The sequence below is a fragment of the Theropithecus gelada genome, chromosome 5 (assembly GCF_003255815.1).
Source record: "Theropithecus gelada isolate Dixy chromosome 5, Tgel_1.0, whole genome shotgun sequence".
NCBI lineage: Eukaryota > Metazoa > Chordata > Mammalia > Primates > Cercopithecidae > Theropithecus > Theropithecus gelada.
In genome coordinates, this window is record NC_037672.1 from 73,812,997 (window position 1) to 73,830,184 (window position 17,188).

Below are 17,188 nucleotides of genomic sequence, written 5' to 3' on the forward strand. Positions count from 1 at the left end.
AAGAAGGAACTGGGCTTTGGAGGACCATAAGGAGGTAAAGAGATGATAGTATTAGGTAGAATTTGCTGGTGATATAAACCTTGTGGGAGAGAAAAGCATCTATTTGAAAGGAGAACTCAAAGTCTAGTAAGAGGGACTGACCAGGCCAGATCCATGGGTGGTGGGAGCTGAATTTGAGTTAGGATTACTTAGTCCTTGTATATGAGGGAGGAATATGGGTGTAGGGTGGAGAAAAAACCCTGTATATACATGAAGGTTTGCAAAGCAGACAAATTACACTTCACTTCAAAGATCACAGAAAAACCCAGTAAAATAAGAACCAACATGTGAGTCATAAAATAAGAATGGGTGGAAGATGTGACATGGAGAGAAAATACCTCTTAGTATGTTTATTATCCAAAACAAATCAAAATTAATTTCTACACAGTTTGTTGAAATTAGGGAAAAAAGAGAATCTGAAGAGTTCCTAGTAAGAACTTTAAAAATTGGAAATTAATCATACTTATTAATTATTTGTACATAATTAATTGTAATAATTTTAAGAACTATTGTTTTCCTATTATGTTATCAACTACAAATTTTCTCACCAAAAGGATGTTTTAGGAGCATAAAACTGATAGTTGGGAAGAAATACAGTCTCATTCTTTTTTAGAGAATTAAGTCAAGCATCACAAGTATTACTTTTTCATATTTTGCAGAAATAGAGACCCAACTCAGTGGATTGCTACTTTTGGTACAACTATAACACCACCCGCAGTGAAACGAAATTTGAGGAAAATTATTCTTCATGAGAATTACCATAGAGAAACAAATGAAAATGACATTGCTTTGGCTCAGCTCACTACTGGAGTTGAGTTTTCAAATACAATCCAGAGAGTTTGCCTCCCAGATTCGTCTATAAAGTTGCCACCTAAAACAAGTGTGTTCGTCACAGGATTTGGATCCATTGTAGATGACGGTGAGTAGTTTCAACCTAATTTTCTTAGCACAAAAATGTCTTAAGATCAAACGAGCTATCTAAAGGAATCCTTCTTAAGCTTTTAATAAAAGTAATGGTCTTTTCAATGTGTGTGGGCTTGGGCAGAACAGGGGACTAGGGGTTAAAAAGTAAAAATCAGGTCCTGTCTTTGAGTTTACAGGTGGAGCAGTGGTGGCCGGGTGTGGTGGCTCACACCTGTAATGCCGGCACTTTGGGAGGCCGAGGCAGGTGGATCACTGAGGTCTGGAGTTCCAGATACGCCTGGCCAACATGGTGAAAACCACATCTCTACTAAAACACACAAAAAATTAGCTGGGCATGGTGGTGTGCACCTGTAATCCCAGCTACTTGGGAGGCTGAGTTAGGAGAATTGCTTGAGCCTGGGAGGCGGAGGTTGCAATGAGCCAAGATCTGACCACTGCACTCCTACCTGGGTGACAGAGCTAAACTCCGTCTCCAAAAAAAAGAAGAAAGAAATCTCCACAATTGGAGCAGTGGAAAAAAAAAAAAGTCAGGGAAAGAGACTAATATAAAAGGAAAAAAACAACTAAATCAGGTGATATAAGAAGGGACAGAACACTACGGGAGTTCAAGGCAGTAAGTAATCACAAATTTTGTCTTTCCTGGATATAAATATGTTACATATACTTTAAGTCACATATATTTTATTTTAATCAGCATGTACTTTAAATCACAAATGTAATGATAGCTTTTTCCTTTATTTTAATTCTTTCTCATTATATGATAATTTATGATGGTCATAAACATTAAAATGGGTTGTAAATCTTTTGAGTTTTTTTTTTGGTTAATTAATAAAATCTGTGTCATTTTCCTGTATCCAACCTGCTAGGGGTGTTAAAAGACATCAAGTCTAGTAATTGTATAAATTAAATACCAGAACTTAAGATTTCTAGGTACTAGTTCACTCTACTTGAAAGAGAAAGATTAGGCCAGATGTGATAGCTCACGCCTGTAATACCAACACTTTGGGAGGCTGAGTTGGGGATCACGAGGTCAAGAGATCAAGACCGTCCTGACCAACATGGTGAAACTCCTTCTCTACTAAAAATACAAAAAAAAAATTAGCCAGGCATGGTGGTGGATGTCTGTAGTCCCAGCTACTTGGGAGGCTGAGGCAGGAAAATTGCTTGAACCTGGGAGGTGGAGGTTGCAGTAAGCCGAGACTGTGCCATTGCACTCCAGCCTGGTGACAGAGCAAGACTCCGTCTCAAAACAAAACAAAGAAGGAAGGAAGGAAGGGAGGGAGGGAGGGAGAGAGGGAGGAAGGAAGGAAGGAAGGAAGGAAGGAAAGAGAGAGATTAACTGAATGTTTTAAGGAGAAATAAAGTTTCGCCATCAGTTGGTGCGTTCCATGGCGAGCACATCATGGCAATTGAAGGTGGAGAGAGAACATGTAGAGTTCATGAACTTATCTGTTTTAGAAAACAGATCTCCAGAGGCAGTTGGATTTTTGTCAGCTGTTGGGGTATTATCTTGATGCTGCTTCTTTTTCTCTATATTAATAAGCAGTTCTGTTTTGAAAATGTTGGAAGGCTTCCAGATCTTGGTTCAGAATAGAGTACAAGGAACAATTCACAAGATAAAATTTGGCCGTGACTCCCAAATGAGAATGTCAGAAATGTTGTGTAGTGAAAGTACATCCTCATGTCAGTCTCTTGAACACGGCTCAGTTCCAGAAATTCTCATTAGCCTGCTTTGTAATGCCACAACTGGAAGACTATCAGCAGAAGTGATAAAAGGCAGCCACTTCAAAAATTTGGCAGCAAATAGACCACCCAATACATATATTAAGTTAACTCTGCTGAAATCCATGGATCAAGAGATGTCCAAATGCAAGATACCCATCTGCAGAGGGCAGCCAAATCCAGTGTACAAGGAAACTTTTGTTTTTCAAGGGGCCCTATTTCAGCTTTCTGATGTGACACTCATACTGTCTGTGTATAACAAATGCAGCATGAGAAGTAAAGAGATGATAGGCTGGATTTCTTTAGGTCTCAACAGCTCTGGAGAAGAAGAACTCAATCACTGGACTGAAATGAAAGAGTCAAAAGGACAGCAAGTACATAGATGGCATGCGTTGCTAGAGTCATTATGAATAGAATAAGCAAACAGTTACCATCCAAGGCAACATATTTCCAATTACAACATTACTGTTTCTACCAAGGCGCTATTAGAAGAGCTGTTCTTTGAAGAATCATATTCAACCTTTTCAAAAAATGCTTTAAATTCTCTGGAAAGAACATCTCATACTGACATAAATGAAGAAAATATGTGTATCTGGTAGAGCTTGTTTGGGAAACTGAGAAATGTACATTATCATTGCTAAACTAATAGTCCTCCAGAAATTTAATAAGGTGTTATTGATTTGAAGTTAATTTTAATTTAGCAAAAGAGCCAGTAATTTTATGAAAAATCGAAATTATAAGTGATTTTAAAAATTAGAATTTTAGTTGCAATATAATTTTAATATCACCCAACATATTATTTATAAAACATAGCTTGACTAGTCCCTGGTATTTGTAATGTTCTTTAATAAGAAAAAGTAGTTCTCCAACCCTATGATAAGTCATATCTAATGGTGAAGAATTTCAGTCACATTGAAAATTGTTTTATTTCAGACATGTTCCCTTTATGCACTTAGTTTCATTGTGCCTCAGTTCCTCTATATAGCACTAAATGTAAGTGCAAACAAGTATTCATGTTCATACAGGAATGTTTTCAACATGTTATTTTTTTAAAAGATTATTTTTCATTTGCCTCTGCTTTTGCCTGATCCGAAGAGATAAAGTCACTGTATTGGTCCCTTGCAGGTCTTTTAGACAGGTTGTACTGTAGAACTATGTAACTTCCTGTTGAAAGCACTTCCTGTATTCTTGTAGTCCAATGTAGGAAGCTAGTAGAGCAAGACTTTACTTTAAAATTTCTTTCAGTGATTGACTCTTCAAAAATTGCAGTAACGTGAAAATACGTTTTTTGTTTTTTTGGTTTTTTTTTACAAACTGAAAATACAGCAGATAAGCTGTAGAAAATGAAAAATAATTCAATTTTAATTTTCTGCTCTAAGTAACCAACACTGCGTAAAGCAGGTAGCATCCAAAATAATAAACTGTTCTCTCTCTAAATCTTCACTCTTACTTCAATTTATATTTGTGATATAAAGAGTATGCAGTTCTCAGTATGAATCGGAATATCATGTTAAAAACAGTTCTGTGATTCCTTATGAAGTTTCTAGTAACTTGTGACTAGACTTTAAGAAATTTACAGGTAAAGTTCTTCAACGTGATGTTATCTTGTGCCTTTCATGTAAGTAAAATTTGCTCATACAGCTTGAAAGTTGTATTTGCAAAATTAAGCCTTTGATTTTTATAAAGGTAACGATTCCTCAGAACAGTGTCACAAGATCTTTATTTCCTCCGAGATATGTAAAAGTTGTCTAATGTGCTAATTTTTTAAATGACAAGGTACTTTCATTTGTTTTTATATTTAGGAACTCTAATCAGGAATATTATAAGCTATTTTCTTTATAATTTTTCTTCTTATCTAATATATCATTTTATGCATATACTTTATTGGAGTATGTTTTATATATATTAAAAATAGTTTCTTTTTTCTCCTCACTTCTAGTTAAAATATATAAAAACATACTATTTATCAGTTACTAAAAAACAGTATATCATTGCTCCTAGTCCCAACTAAGTGCTATATATTATTATAAACTAGAACTTGTTATTACCATAATAACAAAACAATGCATAGGCGTTACTTCAGCTTGGCTATACCGAAAGGCCTTAAAAGAAATCCAAAAAGACCGTGATATTCTATATTTTTTCGTTTAAAATATGGCAGCTCTATGCATTCATACACATGAATTATAAGAAAAAACATAAAAACTATATTGGATGACTTGAGGTTTGAGAATGTGTGTTACAGGGCTGCATTAAAAGGAAAAATTCACCTTTTATTGTTACATCCAAGAGCTTTTTCCAGGATTTTTTTCAAATAAACTAGTAAAAGTTAGAACCTGGAGAAAAAAAAAGAGAGAGAGAGACACTTAAGTTTCTTCCAAGGATATCCTGAAAACAAACAAACAAACAAAAACTAGTGCTAATACATATATATATATATATATATATATATATATATATATATATATTTTTTTTTTTTTTTTTTTTTTTGAGATGGAGTCTCGCTGTCGCCCAGGCTGGAGTGCAGTGGCGTGATCTAGGCTCACTGCAAGCTCCGCCTCCCGGGTTCATGCCATTCTCCTGCCTCAGCCTCCTGAGTAGCTGGGACTACAGGCGCCCGCCACCACGCCCGGCTAATGTTTTTTATGTGTGTGTTTTTAGTAGAGACAGGGTTTCACCGTGTTACCCAGGATGGTCTCGATCTCCCGACCTTGTGATCTGCCCGCCTCAGCCTCCCAAAGTGCTGGGATTACAGGCATGGGCCACCGCGCCCAGTCATCTAGTGCTAATGTATCTTAATCTAGCTTTTTTTTTTTTTACAGAATTTTATTATATGAAAAGTTTTCCAAATGCTTCATGCATACCCAACTTGGCTTTGTGAGAGGTTCTTAAAAGTCTCTTATGGCTAGCACAGGGGTATTCACCAATAGCTTCAACCCGGAGCCCTAAACTACTTATTTTCTGTATTCAACTAGGCAGTATCCGCTCCTCCTAACATCCAGCCCCGTTCTGTGTTGTCATCAGATCACTAGCACATATTGGGCATTAATTTTGCTTCCCATGCTGTGAGATACCCCTAAATAATACATGACAGAGTAGAGTAGGGTGAAGAGATCTGTGCAGCTATGTCCTCGTTTCTACGTGAATAGCTTTAGGAATATCAGTGAACTTCCAGGGGCCATGGTTTCCTTATACGGAAAATGTGGCAGTTGGACAAGACCAATGTTATGAACCTCTATGAGAATCTAATGAGGACTACGGACCCTTTCCTCATGAAAAAAATGTATGCATATGTAATATTTCACATGTAGTTTTAAGGCTCCTAATAGCCTTGAGAGATCTACAAATGTGATGTAATACTGGGACATGTATATTTATGGCTCCTTGCATGTAGACATTTATGGCACAGAAAATAAGATGATACCTAATGTTAATAAAATAATCTTTGGTTTTTGCTACTGAGAATATAAAATGTACAATTTATGTGTCTTTTATGTCTTAGATACAATTGTATTTGAGGAATATCGTTTATTTGTTTGTCCATTTGTGCAATAGGACCTATACAAAATAAACTTCGGCAAGCCAGAGTGGAAACCATAAGCACTGATGTGTGTAACAGAAAGGATGTGTATGATGGCCTGATAACTCCAGGAATGTTATGTGCTGGATTCATGGAAGGAAAAATAGATGCATGTAAGGTAAGTTTATAATAAAACCAAAAGTTTGTGGGGAAAGTTTCCATTAGCTATTTCTGAGTTTGGCATATATTTTACCTAGGAGAAAAAAAAATGGCATCTCTTACACCAAGAACTGAGTTTATTTAATAATCATGGCAATAATAATAATTGTATTGAATGTTTAATATATGCTAAGCCAAAAATTAAGCACTTTTTATACATTATTTCATTTAATGTAATGAGATAAAAGCAATATCATAATTATCCTTATTCATTCCCCAGCCTCCCAGTCATTTCCCTTCGCCCCTTGCATTTTTTAATGACAGTGACACCTGAAACAGGTTTTCTTCACAGTAGATCTTGAGATCTACTGCAAAGGCCTGCAGTAGCCCTGCATTAGCAACACTGACCTGTTTAAATGCTGGACTTTTAGTTCTTAGACCTCCTCTTCTCCAGTGATCTTCTATACTCTTCAGCCACCTCAGACCTTCCTCTTAGAGTCACACTATGGGCCTTGTTATCAAAAACTGCTCCATCTCCAAAAATGCTTGTTTACATCTTCCTTTTTGACTCCTATCCCCAGTGTTTCCCCCTTGCTTTTTAACTACTGCTTCCCTAGATACTCTTACTATGTTATACCCTCGCCTACCAACTCTCATTCCCAACATGCACAACCTGCATGGACATTCCTTGTGTCCTTTCTTTGTTCTGTTTTTCTCCTTAGGCCTTGTCACCATGCAGTATGCAGTTTTTTTATTTATCTAGCTTATTGCCTATTTCTCCACTAACTAAAATGTAAGCTTCATGAAGGAAGACATATTTTAATCTATTTTATTTACTGCAGCTGAAATAGACTGGTGAAAACATGTGTTGACTGACTGAATGAAAAACAGTCTTTTTTCAACTTCATAGACACCTACTATCCATTGATTCCTCTGTTTTCTCACAGTTCATTAATCCTTTCCTTTCTTCCATCTTCTACTTTTCCAGCTCAGATTTCACTATTATTTTTTATTGATAAATAATAATTGTATTACATCTATGGAGTACGACGTGACATTTGATACATGTATACAATGTGGAATGGTTAAGTAAAACTAATTAACATATTCATCACCTCACTTAACTTTTTTTGTGATAGACATCTAAATTTTACTCTCTTAGTTATTTTGAAGTCTATAATAGAGTATTATTGATTATAGTCACCCTGCTTTGCAGTAGATCTCAAAACTTATTCCTCCTGGTGGAAACTTTGCACCCTTTGACTAGCAACTGCCCCTTCCCTCACTCTCCACCCCGCTAGGCCCACCCAGACTCTGGTAATCATCAGTCTACTCTCTACTTTTATGAATCCAACTTTTTTAGATTGCACATATAGGTGAAATGATGTATATGTCTTTCTGTGCCTGGCCCATTTCACTTAGCATAATGTCCTCTAGATTCATTTATGTTGTCCCAAATGGACAGAATCTGTTCTTTCTATGGCTGCATAATATTTATTTTGTAAATATACCATATTTTCTTTATCTCTTCACACATCGATGAACACTTAGGTTGATTCCAAATCTTGGCTATTGTGAATAATGCTGCAGTGAACATGGGAGCACAGATATTCCTTTGATATACTGATTTTAATTTTTTGAATATATTCCCAGAGGTGGGGTTGCTAGATCATATAATAGTTCAGTTTTAGTTTTATAAGGAGCCTCCATAGTGTTTTCAATAATATCTGTACTAATTTACATTTCCACCAAGAGTGTATAAGGGTTCCCTTTTCTCTTCATCCTCATCAATACTTGACTTTCGGCGGGTTCCCTTTTCTCTTCATCCTCATCAATACTTGACTTTCATCTTTTTTATAAAAACCACTCTAGCAGGAGTAAAGATGTATCTCCTGTGGTTTAAATTCATTTCCCTAATGATTTGTAATGCTGAGCTTTTCTTTCATGAATGTGATGGCCATTTGCATGTCTTCTTTTGAGAGGTATCTAAGTCCTTTGCCAATTTTTTAAAATTAGGTTTTGTTTTGTTTTATTTTTTGCTATTGTGTTAATTAACTTCTTTATATATTTTAGATATAAGCCCTTATCAAATATATGGTTTGCAAACATGTTTTCCCATTCTGTGAGTTGTCTCTTCACTTTAGTAATTGTTTTTTTTTGTTTTGTTTGTTTGCTGTGCAAAAACTTTTCAGTTTGATGAAATCTCTTTTGCCTATTTTTGCTTTTGTTGCCTGAGTTTTTGAGGTAATATTCAAAAATCCTTGCCCAAACCAATGTCATGGAGTGTTTCCTCTGTTTTCTTCTAGTAGCTTTATAGTTTCAGGTCTTAAGTTTAGGTTTTTAATCCATTTTGAGTTTTTTTTGTTTGTTTTTTGTTTTGAAACAGAGTCTCACTTTGTCACCCAGGCTGGAGTGCAGTGGTACGATCTCGATCTCGAATCACTGCAACCTCTGCCTTCCAGGTTCAAGCTATTCTCCTGTCTCAGCTTCCTGAGTAGCTGGGACCGCAGGCACGCCCCACCACACCTGGCTAACTTTTATATTTTCAGTAAAGACGAGGTTTCACCATGTTGACTAGGCTGGTCTTGAACTCCTGACCTTAAGTGATCCACCTGCCTCAGCCTCCCAAAGTGCCACCACGCCCAGCCTAATTTTATTATTCTGATATAGATAACCAATTTTCCCAGCACCTTTTATTGTATAGACTATCTTTTCCTCAGTGTGTATTCTTGGCATCTTTGTCAAAAAATCAATTGACCATAAATATGTGGGCTTTTTTTTTTTTTTTTTTTTTCTGGCTTTCTATTCTATGCCATTAGTTGATGAGTCTTTTATTATGCCAGTAACACGCTATGTTGATTACAATTGCTTTATAAGACATTTTGAAACCAGGTAGTCTAATGTCTCTAGCTCTGTTCTTTTTGCTCAAAATTATTTTGACTATTCAAGGTTTTTTTTTGCTTCTATATGGATTTAAGGATTGTTTTCTCTCTTTGTGAAAAATGGCATTGGAATTTTGGTAGGGATTGCATTTTAACAATGATAATTTTAACATTTTAATGAACATTTTAAGAGTGATAATTCTTCCAATCCATAAACATGGAATATCTTTTCATTTTTGTGTGTTTTCTTCCACTTCTTTCTTCAATATTTTATGGTTTTCAGTATACAAAGTGTTCACCTCCTCAGTTAAATTTACACCCAAGTGTTTTATATTTTGTTGCTATTGTAAATGGATTGTTTTCTTAATTTCTTTTTCAGATAGCTCACTGTTAGTATATGGAAACACTAGCGAGTTTGGTATATTGATTTTGTATTCTGCAAACTTACTGAATTTGTTTCTCTCTTCTAACAGCTTTTTGTTGGTTTTAGGGTTTTCTACCATGTTGTCAACACACAAAGACAATTTCATCTTTTCCTTTTCTATTAGAGTGTCTTCTATTTCTTTCTCTTGCCTAATTTCTCTAGTGACAACTTCCAGAACTGCGTTGAAAAGAAATCAGAGTAGACATCCTTTTGATGTCCCTGGTCTTACAGGAAACACTTTAAACATTTTACTATGGTTTTAATAATAAAAGCCAATATGTGGCTTTTATTGTGTTTGACATATACCTATTATGTTGAGAGCTTTTCTTACAAAAGTGTGTTGACTTTTGTCAAAAGGTTTTCCTGCATCTTTTGAATTGATCACGGTTTTTAGCCTTCATTTTGTTAATGTAATGAATCACACTTAGTGATTCAAATATATTGAACCTTTCATGCATCTGAGGGATAAATCCCACTTGATAATAGTGAATGATTCTTTTAATCTAGTTGAATTTGGTTCAGGAGTATTTTGTTGGGGATTTTTACATCCTATGTTTATCAGGAATATTGACCCATAATTTTCTTTTCTTGTAGTGTCCTTATCTGGCTTTAGTATCGAGGTAATCCTCACCTTGTCAAATGAATTTGGGAGTATTCCATCTTAAGTTTTTTGGAAGAGTTTAAGAAGGCTTGGTATTAGTTCTTCTTTAGATGTTTGGTAGAATTGAACTGTGAAGCCATCTGGTCCTAGACTTGACTTTGGTGGGAGACTTTTTAATTACTGATTCCATATTCTTACTTATTATTGGTCTGTTCAGGTTTTCCATTTCTTCAGGTTTTCCACTTCTTCATGATTCGGTCTTAATAGGGTGTTTTACCTTCTTAAATATTTCTGCATCACCATTTCTCCATTGCCTTTCCTTGCCTCTCTTTCATGCTCCTTTCCTTCCTCCCGTGACCAGACAACTACACTAGCTGTCTTGCTGATTTCCTCATTTTTACTCTTATGCTCCTCTCAAGTGTTAGTCGCATAAGAGCCAGAACCATTTCTAAAGAAATGCTAATCACGTCAGCTCTCTCTCTGAGAACACTTCAGTGGCTTACCTTTAGTCTTAAGATACAAACAAAAACTTCTAAAGAAGACCTATAAGGCTCTACAAGGGCTTGTCTTTCCTTACCTTCCAGATTCATCACACACTATTTGCCCCTCTTACACTGCTTTCTCCACCCACTTCCTTTTTTAGACCCTTGCATTTGCCAGGCTCCTTCATGCCACAGAGCATTTGCCACACTGTTCCCTCTGCCTATAACACACCCAACCCCCAATTCCCTTGTGGTTAGCTCTTCTTCCTTCAGGTATCAGCTCAATTATACTCATCAGGGGAAACTTTTATGTTTTTCCTTATCAGTCAAATTTCCCTGTTGTATGTTACCATAGGAATTATCATAATAGTAATTTTGTGTTTGTTTTTAGGCTTATTTTATATATATATATTTTAACCTAAACTTCAAACTCTATGAGCACAGGGGCCTGTCATTTTTGGTCATTATTTTATCCCTAATAGACATCAGATTGCCTCAGAGATAGAGTAGGAACTCAATAAATAGTTAATTAAAGAAACAGATAAATAAATAAGTGAGGAAGAGGCACAGAAAGCTTAAGTATCTTACCTAGGGTCATACAGCCAGTAATTAATAGAGCTGGACCTGAAACCGGCAGTTCAGCTGCTGAGACTACACTTTTAACGACCACATATTTATTTACTTATTTGTTTATTTACTTAATCTTCTTTGTTCTTCTTTTTGTTTTTCAAAAGAGATTTAAAGGAGCTTATAAAAATTTAGCAAGAAAACTAATTAGAAGTAGATGAGTTAAAGAAAAGGAGACCAAAAATAAGTCCAAAAAATACAATCAAGACCAAGAATAGGTCCATAAAATACAGCATTTGGAAGAGATCCTTGAAATTGTATACCTAGGCTTACGAATGCTAATCTCACATTTAACATTTTATATACATAGTTACTAAACCATGCTAAACAGGTCTGGTCAAACTAGGAAAAAAAAAAAAACACCTAAGGATACTGAAACAGAAATAATGTAACCATTTCCTGTGAATGAGTGTTAGCCTTCCTAAGAAAAACAATGCCGTTTAAAGTCTAGCAAAAATTTTTATTCAGTTGAGTGACCCATTACATAGTCTATAGTCTGTGTACCAATGTCCTTTTTTTTTCTGTGAACATCAGATTACAATACCTTCCCATTGAATTAAAGTAGAGTTAACAACTTAAAATATGTTTTTATTTCAGGGTGATTCTGGTGGACCTCTGGTTTATGATAATCATGACATCTGGTACATTGTAGGTATAGTAAGTTGGGGACAATCATGTGCTCTTCCCAAAAAACCTGGGGTCTACACCAGAGTAACTAAGTATCGAGATTGGATTGCCTCAAAGACTGGTATGTAGTGTGGATTGTCCGTGAGTTATACACATGGCACACGGAGCTGATACTCCTGAATATTTTCTATTGTTTAAATTAATGTAGTTTGGATTAGTGCTTTTGCTAGATGTCAAGAAACCCTTCAGACTCAGACAAATCTAATATCGTGAGGTGGTCTTTATGTACGTAAGATCAAAACTTCTCTACCATGAGGGAAGAAGACACAGCAAATGACAGATAGCACCTATTCCTTACTCACAAGGGAAACTGCTTGGGATACTTCCTAATAAGATAAATAAGTGGTTTCCCTCAATTGAAGACAGGAACATCGTTTTCCACAAGATATGAAGAGCTGCCAGTAATGCCAAAATCTTACCTCATATAATACCTGGAGCACCTGAGATTCTTCTAGTGAAAAAGAGCAGTCTTCCCTGAAGACTCAGGGCTTCAACATTTTAGAACTGATAAGTCGACCTTCAGTGTGCAAGAACGGAGAAGCATGGGATTTGCAATATGACTTGAACTCTTAACCTGGGCTTATATCTAATAATAAAGAGCACTATCACTAACCTCAACAGTTGACATTTTAAAAGTTTTTAAATGTATCTGAACTTGCTGTTAACACAGTGTTACACACTCAAGCACTAGCTTCAGGAAGCATGTTGCATTGTTAAGAAGCATTTCTGATTTATTCTTTAACAACATCTTGGCATCTATATGTTACTTGTAGTTGGCCCAGAAAGGAAAAAACAAAACAAAACAAAACAAAGACTCTTGTTTTTCCATGAGCACAAGAGGATAAAAAGAAGCAGATGAAGCCTAGGAGAGTTGGTTTCAAATAATTAGTAACAGGACAAGCACGCTAATTTTTGATGGAATGAGCTATCCAATTATTTACTTAGAAATACTTATATCAGTATATGGCAACTGGTACTTTTGTAAGTCTTCAGCTCTCTGATAAGTCAGATGTCCATCAGAGTATCAGGTCAGATGTCTATCAGAATATCAGAGCTGATTTGTGTAAAGCTTTGTGTAAAGCACTTAGGACAGTGCCTGGCATATACTATGAACTAAATAAATCTTTGTTATATGGAATTGAATGCCTTGGCAAGCTTTAAGATAAATGAACTCAATTTTTCAAGTAAGTGTTACGTACGGCCCAAATCCTAAGGATGGCAATAGTGATAGCACGGACTTTGAACCAGGCTCCTCAAGCTGAAACATTGTCTCTGCCTCATAGGAGCTGTGTGTCCTTGCTCAAGTTCCTTAATATCTCTCTTCATTAACTCTTTCACCTCTACAACGGGAATAAAAATAGTACTACCTCATATAGTTTTTTTGAGAATTAAATGAATTAAAACAAGTATAACACTTGCAATAGTGTCTGCACACAGTAGTCTCTCAATATGAATTAGCTTCTATTTATCGTTAATAATGTGTTTTAGACTCCTCAATAAAACTTACTATACTTTTAAAAAATTGATCTTTGCTTCTTTAAAGCCATGTAATTGATTTCAAAGTACTTTGAATTGCATTGTAAAACAAATTCGGTGAACTACTAGAATTTTTTCAAAATCACTTTTATGCCTCATTAATATACTTTGAACTATGTCTGCTTATAGACAAGTAGTCATAGGATGTGACAATCATTTGTCACCATGGTTCTGACTACAGAGATGCATTTGTATTCATCTATAGACCTCAAATGTGAGATTAGATTTGTTGCCCTGATTTATTAGAGAAAAATCTAGACTATTAATTTCCCTAGTGTTAGAAAATTTTGTTAGTTTACATGTACATGTGTTTATATGTAATACATGTAAATGAGAGAAATACAACTAAAATATCTCCCAGCTATTATTCACATGTCAATAAGATATGAACACAAAAAGCTTATTATACACATTTTCTCTTTAAAAACAAAATGTCATCGAATTTCTGAGTCAATGACTAGGTGTAACTAAATACCACCAGAGAAAGCAGAGTAAAAATTTAAATTCTTTTTTTTTTTTTTTTTTTTTTTTTTTTGAGACAGAGTCTCGCTTAGTCGCCCAGGCTGGAGTGCAGTGGCGCGATCTCGGCTCACTGCAAGCTCCGCCTCCCGGGTTCACGCCATTCTCCTGCCTCAGCCTCCCGAGTAGCTGGGACTACAGGCGCCCGCCGCTTCACCCGGCTAATTTTTTGCATTTTTAGTAGAGACGGTGTTTCACCATGTTAGCCAGGATGGTCTCGATCTCCTGACCTCGTGATCCGCCCACCTCGGCCTCCCAAAGTGCTGGGATTACAGGCGTTCCTTCACTTAAACTTCTACAGTTTGTATATAGCACAGAAACATTTGAAGTTTTTGAGAATGTTTAGCATATTAAAGATAGGCTTGATTGATGATGAACATATTTTATATTAAATTTAAACACTTCCTTTAGTAGATATGGGACAGCAAATCTGTCTACCAAAAAATCACTTTCCTCTGTGTAATTTCTATAACAATGAATATGTGTTTTGTGTAATCTTATTTATATTTAACAAGACTGTGATACCTTTTTGTGTGTAAGTATCTGTGAAACTGTGTATACTGATTTAAATATTTCTGTGCTTGATTCAATCGAGTTCAATGATATTTAAGCACAAATGAGAGAAATAAATACACAAGGTTATAAGAAAATCTAAGAATGGAAAAGTGGATTTTTTTAAACAGAATTTATATGTCCTATTTCTAGTTAGGTGTCTGACTTATTGAATGGTTTTGTAGAAATCATGTAATGTTTTTTACCTCATGTTTTACATCTTCCAAATGGGACCTTAAGCTGTCTACCTTCTGGCATTGTTGTGAGACTTTTGAGATGAATAATAAAGTTGAAAATTCTATGAATGTTCAAAACTTGCTCAAATGTGCAAAGTATATCATTATAAACTGATATCATTCCCGATGATGCTGAAATTCCATTAAGATTGTAAAGAAGTTTGGATTTTTCTACAGTATTGGCATTTTTGTGCTCTGTGAGTTTTGAAAATATATTTGTGGTCAAAAAAAAAAAACACCCTAAAACATAAAGAAAAACAGACTTTGCCTCCTGTGTGGTGATCCTATAGTAATATTCATATCTTTTCATAGAAAAAAACATAATTTGTCTGACTCTTTTTAAAATACAGGTCAGATTCATTAAGCTGACAATAAATAAGGCAGCTCATAATCTCCGTGCAGTCCTGATGGAATTTTGAGTGGCATGAGAACTCTAGTTAGTTTATAATGCTAGAACAATATTAGACCAAAATTGTTGCCAATAGCTAACCATTTCTCAGTGAAATCTATATGATTCAACAACAATATGGAGAACAAAAATATTTTAATAGGAATCTACTCTTTCCACTGAATAAACTTATTTATTTGTTAATGTATTTATTTGACAGACAAAGGAGGTATGCAAGGAATCTCTTCATGCAATCATGAAAATGAAAAACAAACTTGAAAGCTAGAATCATAGCTATTAGAGCTGGGAGAGACCTAAGAGATTATCTACATCAGCCTCCTCTTTTGACTGATGTGAAGTCAAGGCCAAGAGAATTTCTGCAAGGTTATACAGTGGATTTTAGACAGTGGAGGAAGAGAATCTAGGAGCTCTAGTATCCAGTCCAGACTTTTCTCCTCTATTCTAACTTGAGTTATGCAGGTTCAGTAGGCAGGATCATTGCAGACCTACAAGTCACTAAAGTTAAATGACTACTGCCAAACTAATTTCTCCTAGTAGTTATAAATATGCTAAACCAAACAGCATCTCCAATAATTATTGTAACTTTAGCAATGAAACTGGGAATTCCCCCTTTCACTTCTGAATTCCAGAAGTAACACAAGGGATTTCCCCAACATCAGCTGTGATTCTTTTTATGTGACAAAAACTAGCCCCAATTTCTATTATGTTCTAAATCTTTTCCTCACTAGACCAAAATATACTGTTAGCAATCACAGTACTATTCATTCTACTAGAAGGTTCAAGAGGACTCAAACACAATAAAAAATTCTAGCCTATTCATCAGTTACCCACATAGGTTGAGTAATCGCAATTTTAATTTACATCCCCACCATCATTCTCAAATCTACTAATTTACCTAATATCAACAGTAACCTATTTATACTATTCAATGCAAATATAAGTAACACAACATTATCACTATCCTATATGTGAAATAAATGACCATTACTAACATCTATAATCCTTGTTACTCTACTATCCCTAGGAGAACTGCCCCTGCTAACAGGATTTTTACCCAAATGAGCTATCATTCAAGAAATAACAAAAAATAATAGCCTCATTATACCTACATTCATGGCTTTCATAGCTCTTCTCAACCTGTACTTTTATATACATCTAATTTATTCCACATCACTAATGATGTTCCTAACAACTAATAACATTAAAATTGCAATTTTAAAACATAAAACAAATCCTCCTCCTACCACCATTCATTATTACTTCAGCCCTATTCCTGCCAATCTCACCAATATTTTAAATATTAAACTAGAAACCTAGGTTAAATCAGACCAAGAATCCTCAAAGCCCTAAGTAAGTAAATTATACTTAATTTCTGTAATTCAATAATAAGAATTGCAAGATCTTATCTCACATCTATTGGATACAAAAAAAAAGTGAAGTAAGCTAAACTTACATGGTGTTCTCCAAAGTATATTGCTGGACCAAACCAGTTTTATGATTAAGACAACAAGCCACTTACAACTATATTCAACCATACCTAAGGAAACAGAAGATGAATTAGGCAAAGCTACTAAGCTAGTTAAATAAGAAGATCATAATACTTTGTGAGAAGTTTCCCCCCAAATTCATACCTAATTCCATCCTTTTCTCACTCTCCACACAGTTATAATTTTTAAAATTTTGAAGTAATTTAAAGCCTTAATATGATAGAAATAAAATATCCATACCATATTTTAAAATAAGGCAGCAAAAGATTTCAAGCCTTATTAAAACAACAAATATCTGTTTTACTCTTTACTTTTTTAGAATATTCTTTTTTATTAAAAAAAAAGCTATAGAAGCCCACTAAAATGCAAAAAATAAACAAGT

At 35.1% G+C, this 17,188-nt stretch overlaps 1 protein-coding gene across 1 annotated transcript in view; it reads left to right on the forward strand.

Moving 5' to 3' along the window:
* Positions 1–12,855, forward strand: part of TMPRSS11F (transmembrane serine protease 11F) — a 76,591-nt gene extending 63,736 nt beyond the window's left edge. The window contains exons 8-10 of the mRNA XM_025386454.1: positions 699–958; positions 6,241–6,383; positions 11,978–12,855. Of these exons, the coding sequence (XP_025242239.1) occupies positions 699–958; positions 6,241–6,383; positions 11,978–12,136 (562 nt within the window). The 3' untranslated portion in view covers positions 12,137–12,855. The remainder of the gene's footprint in view (positions 1–698; positions 959–6,240; positions 6,384–11,977) is intronic.
* Positions 12,856–17,188: the final 4,333 nt, after the last annotated feature.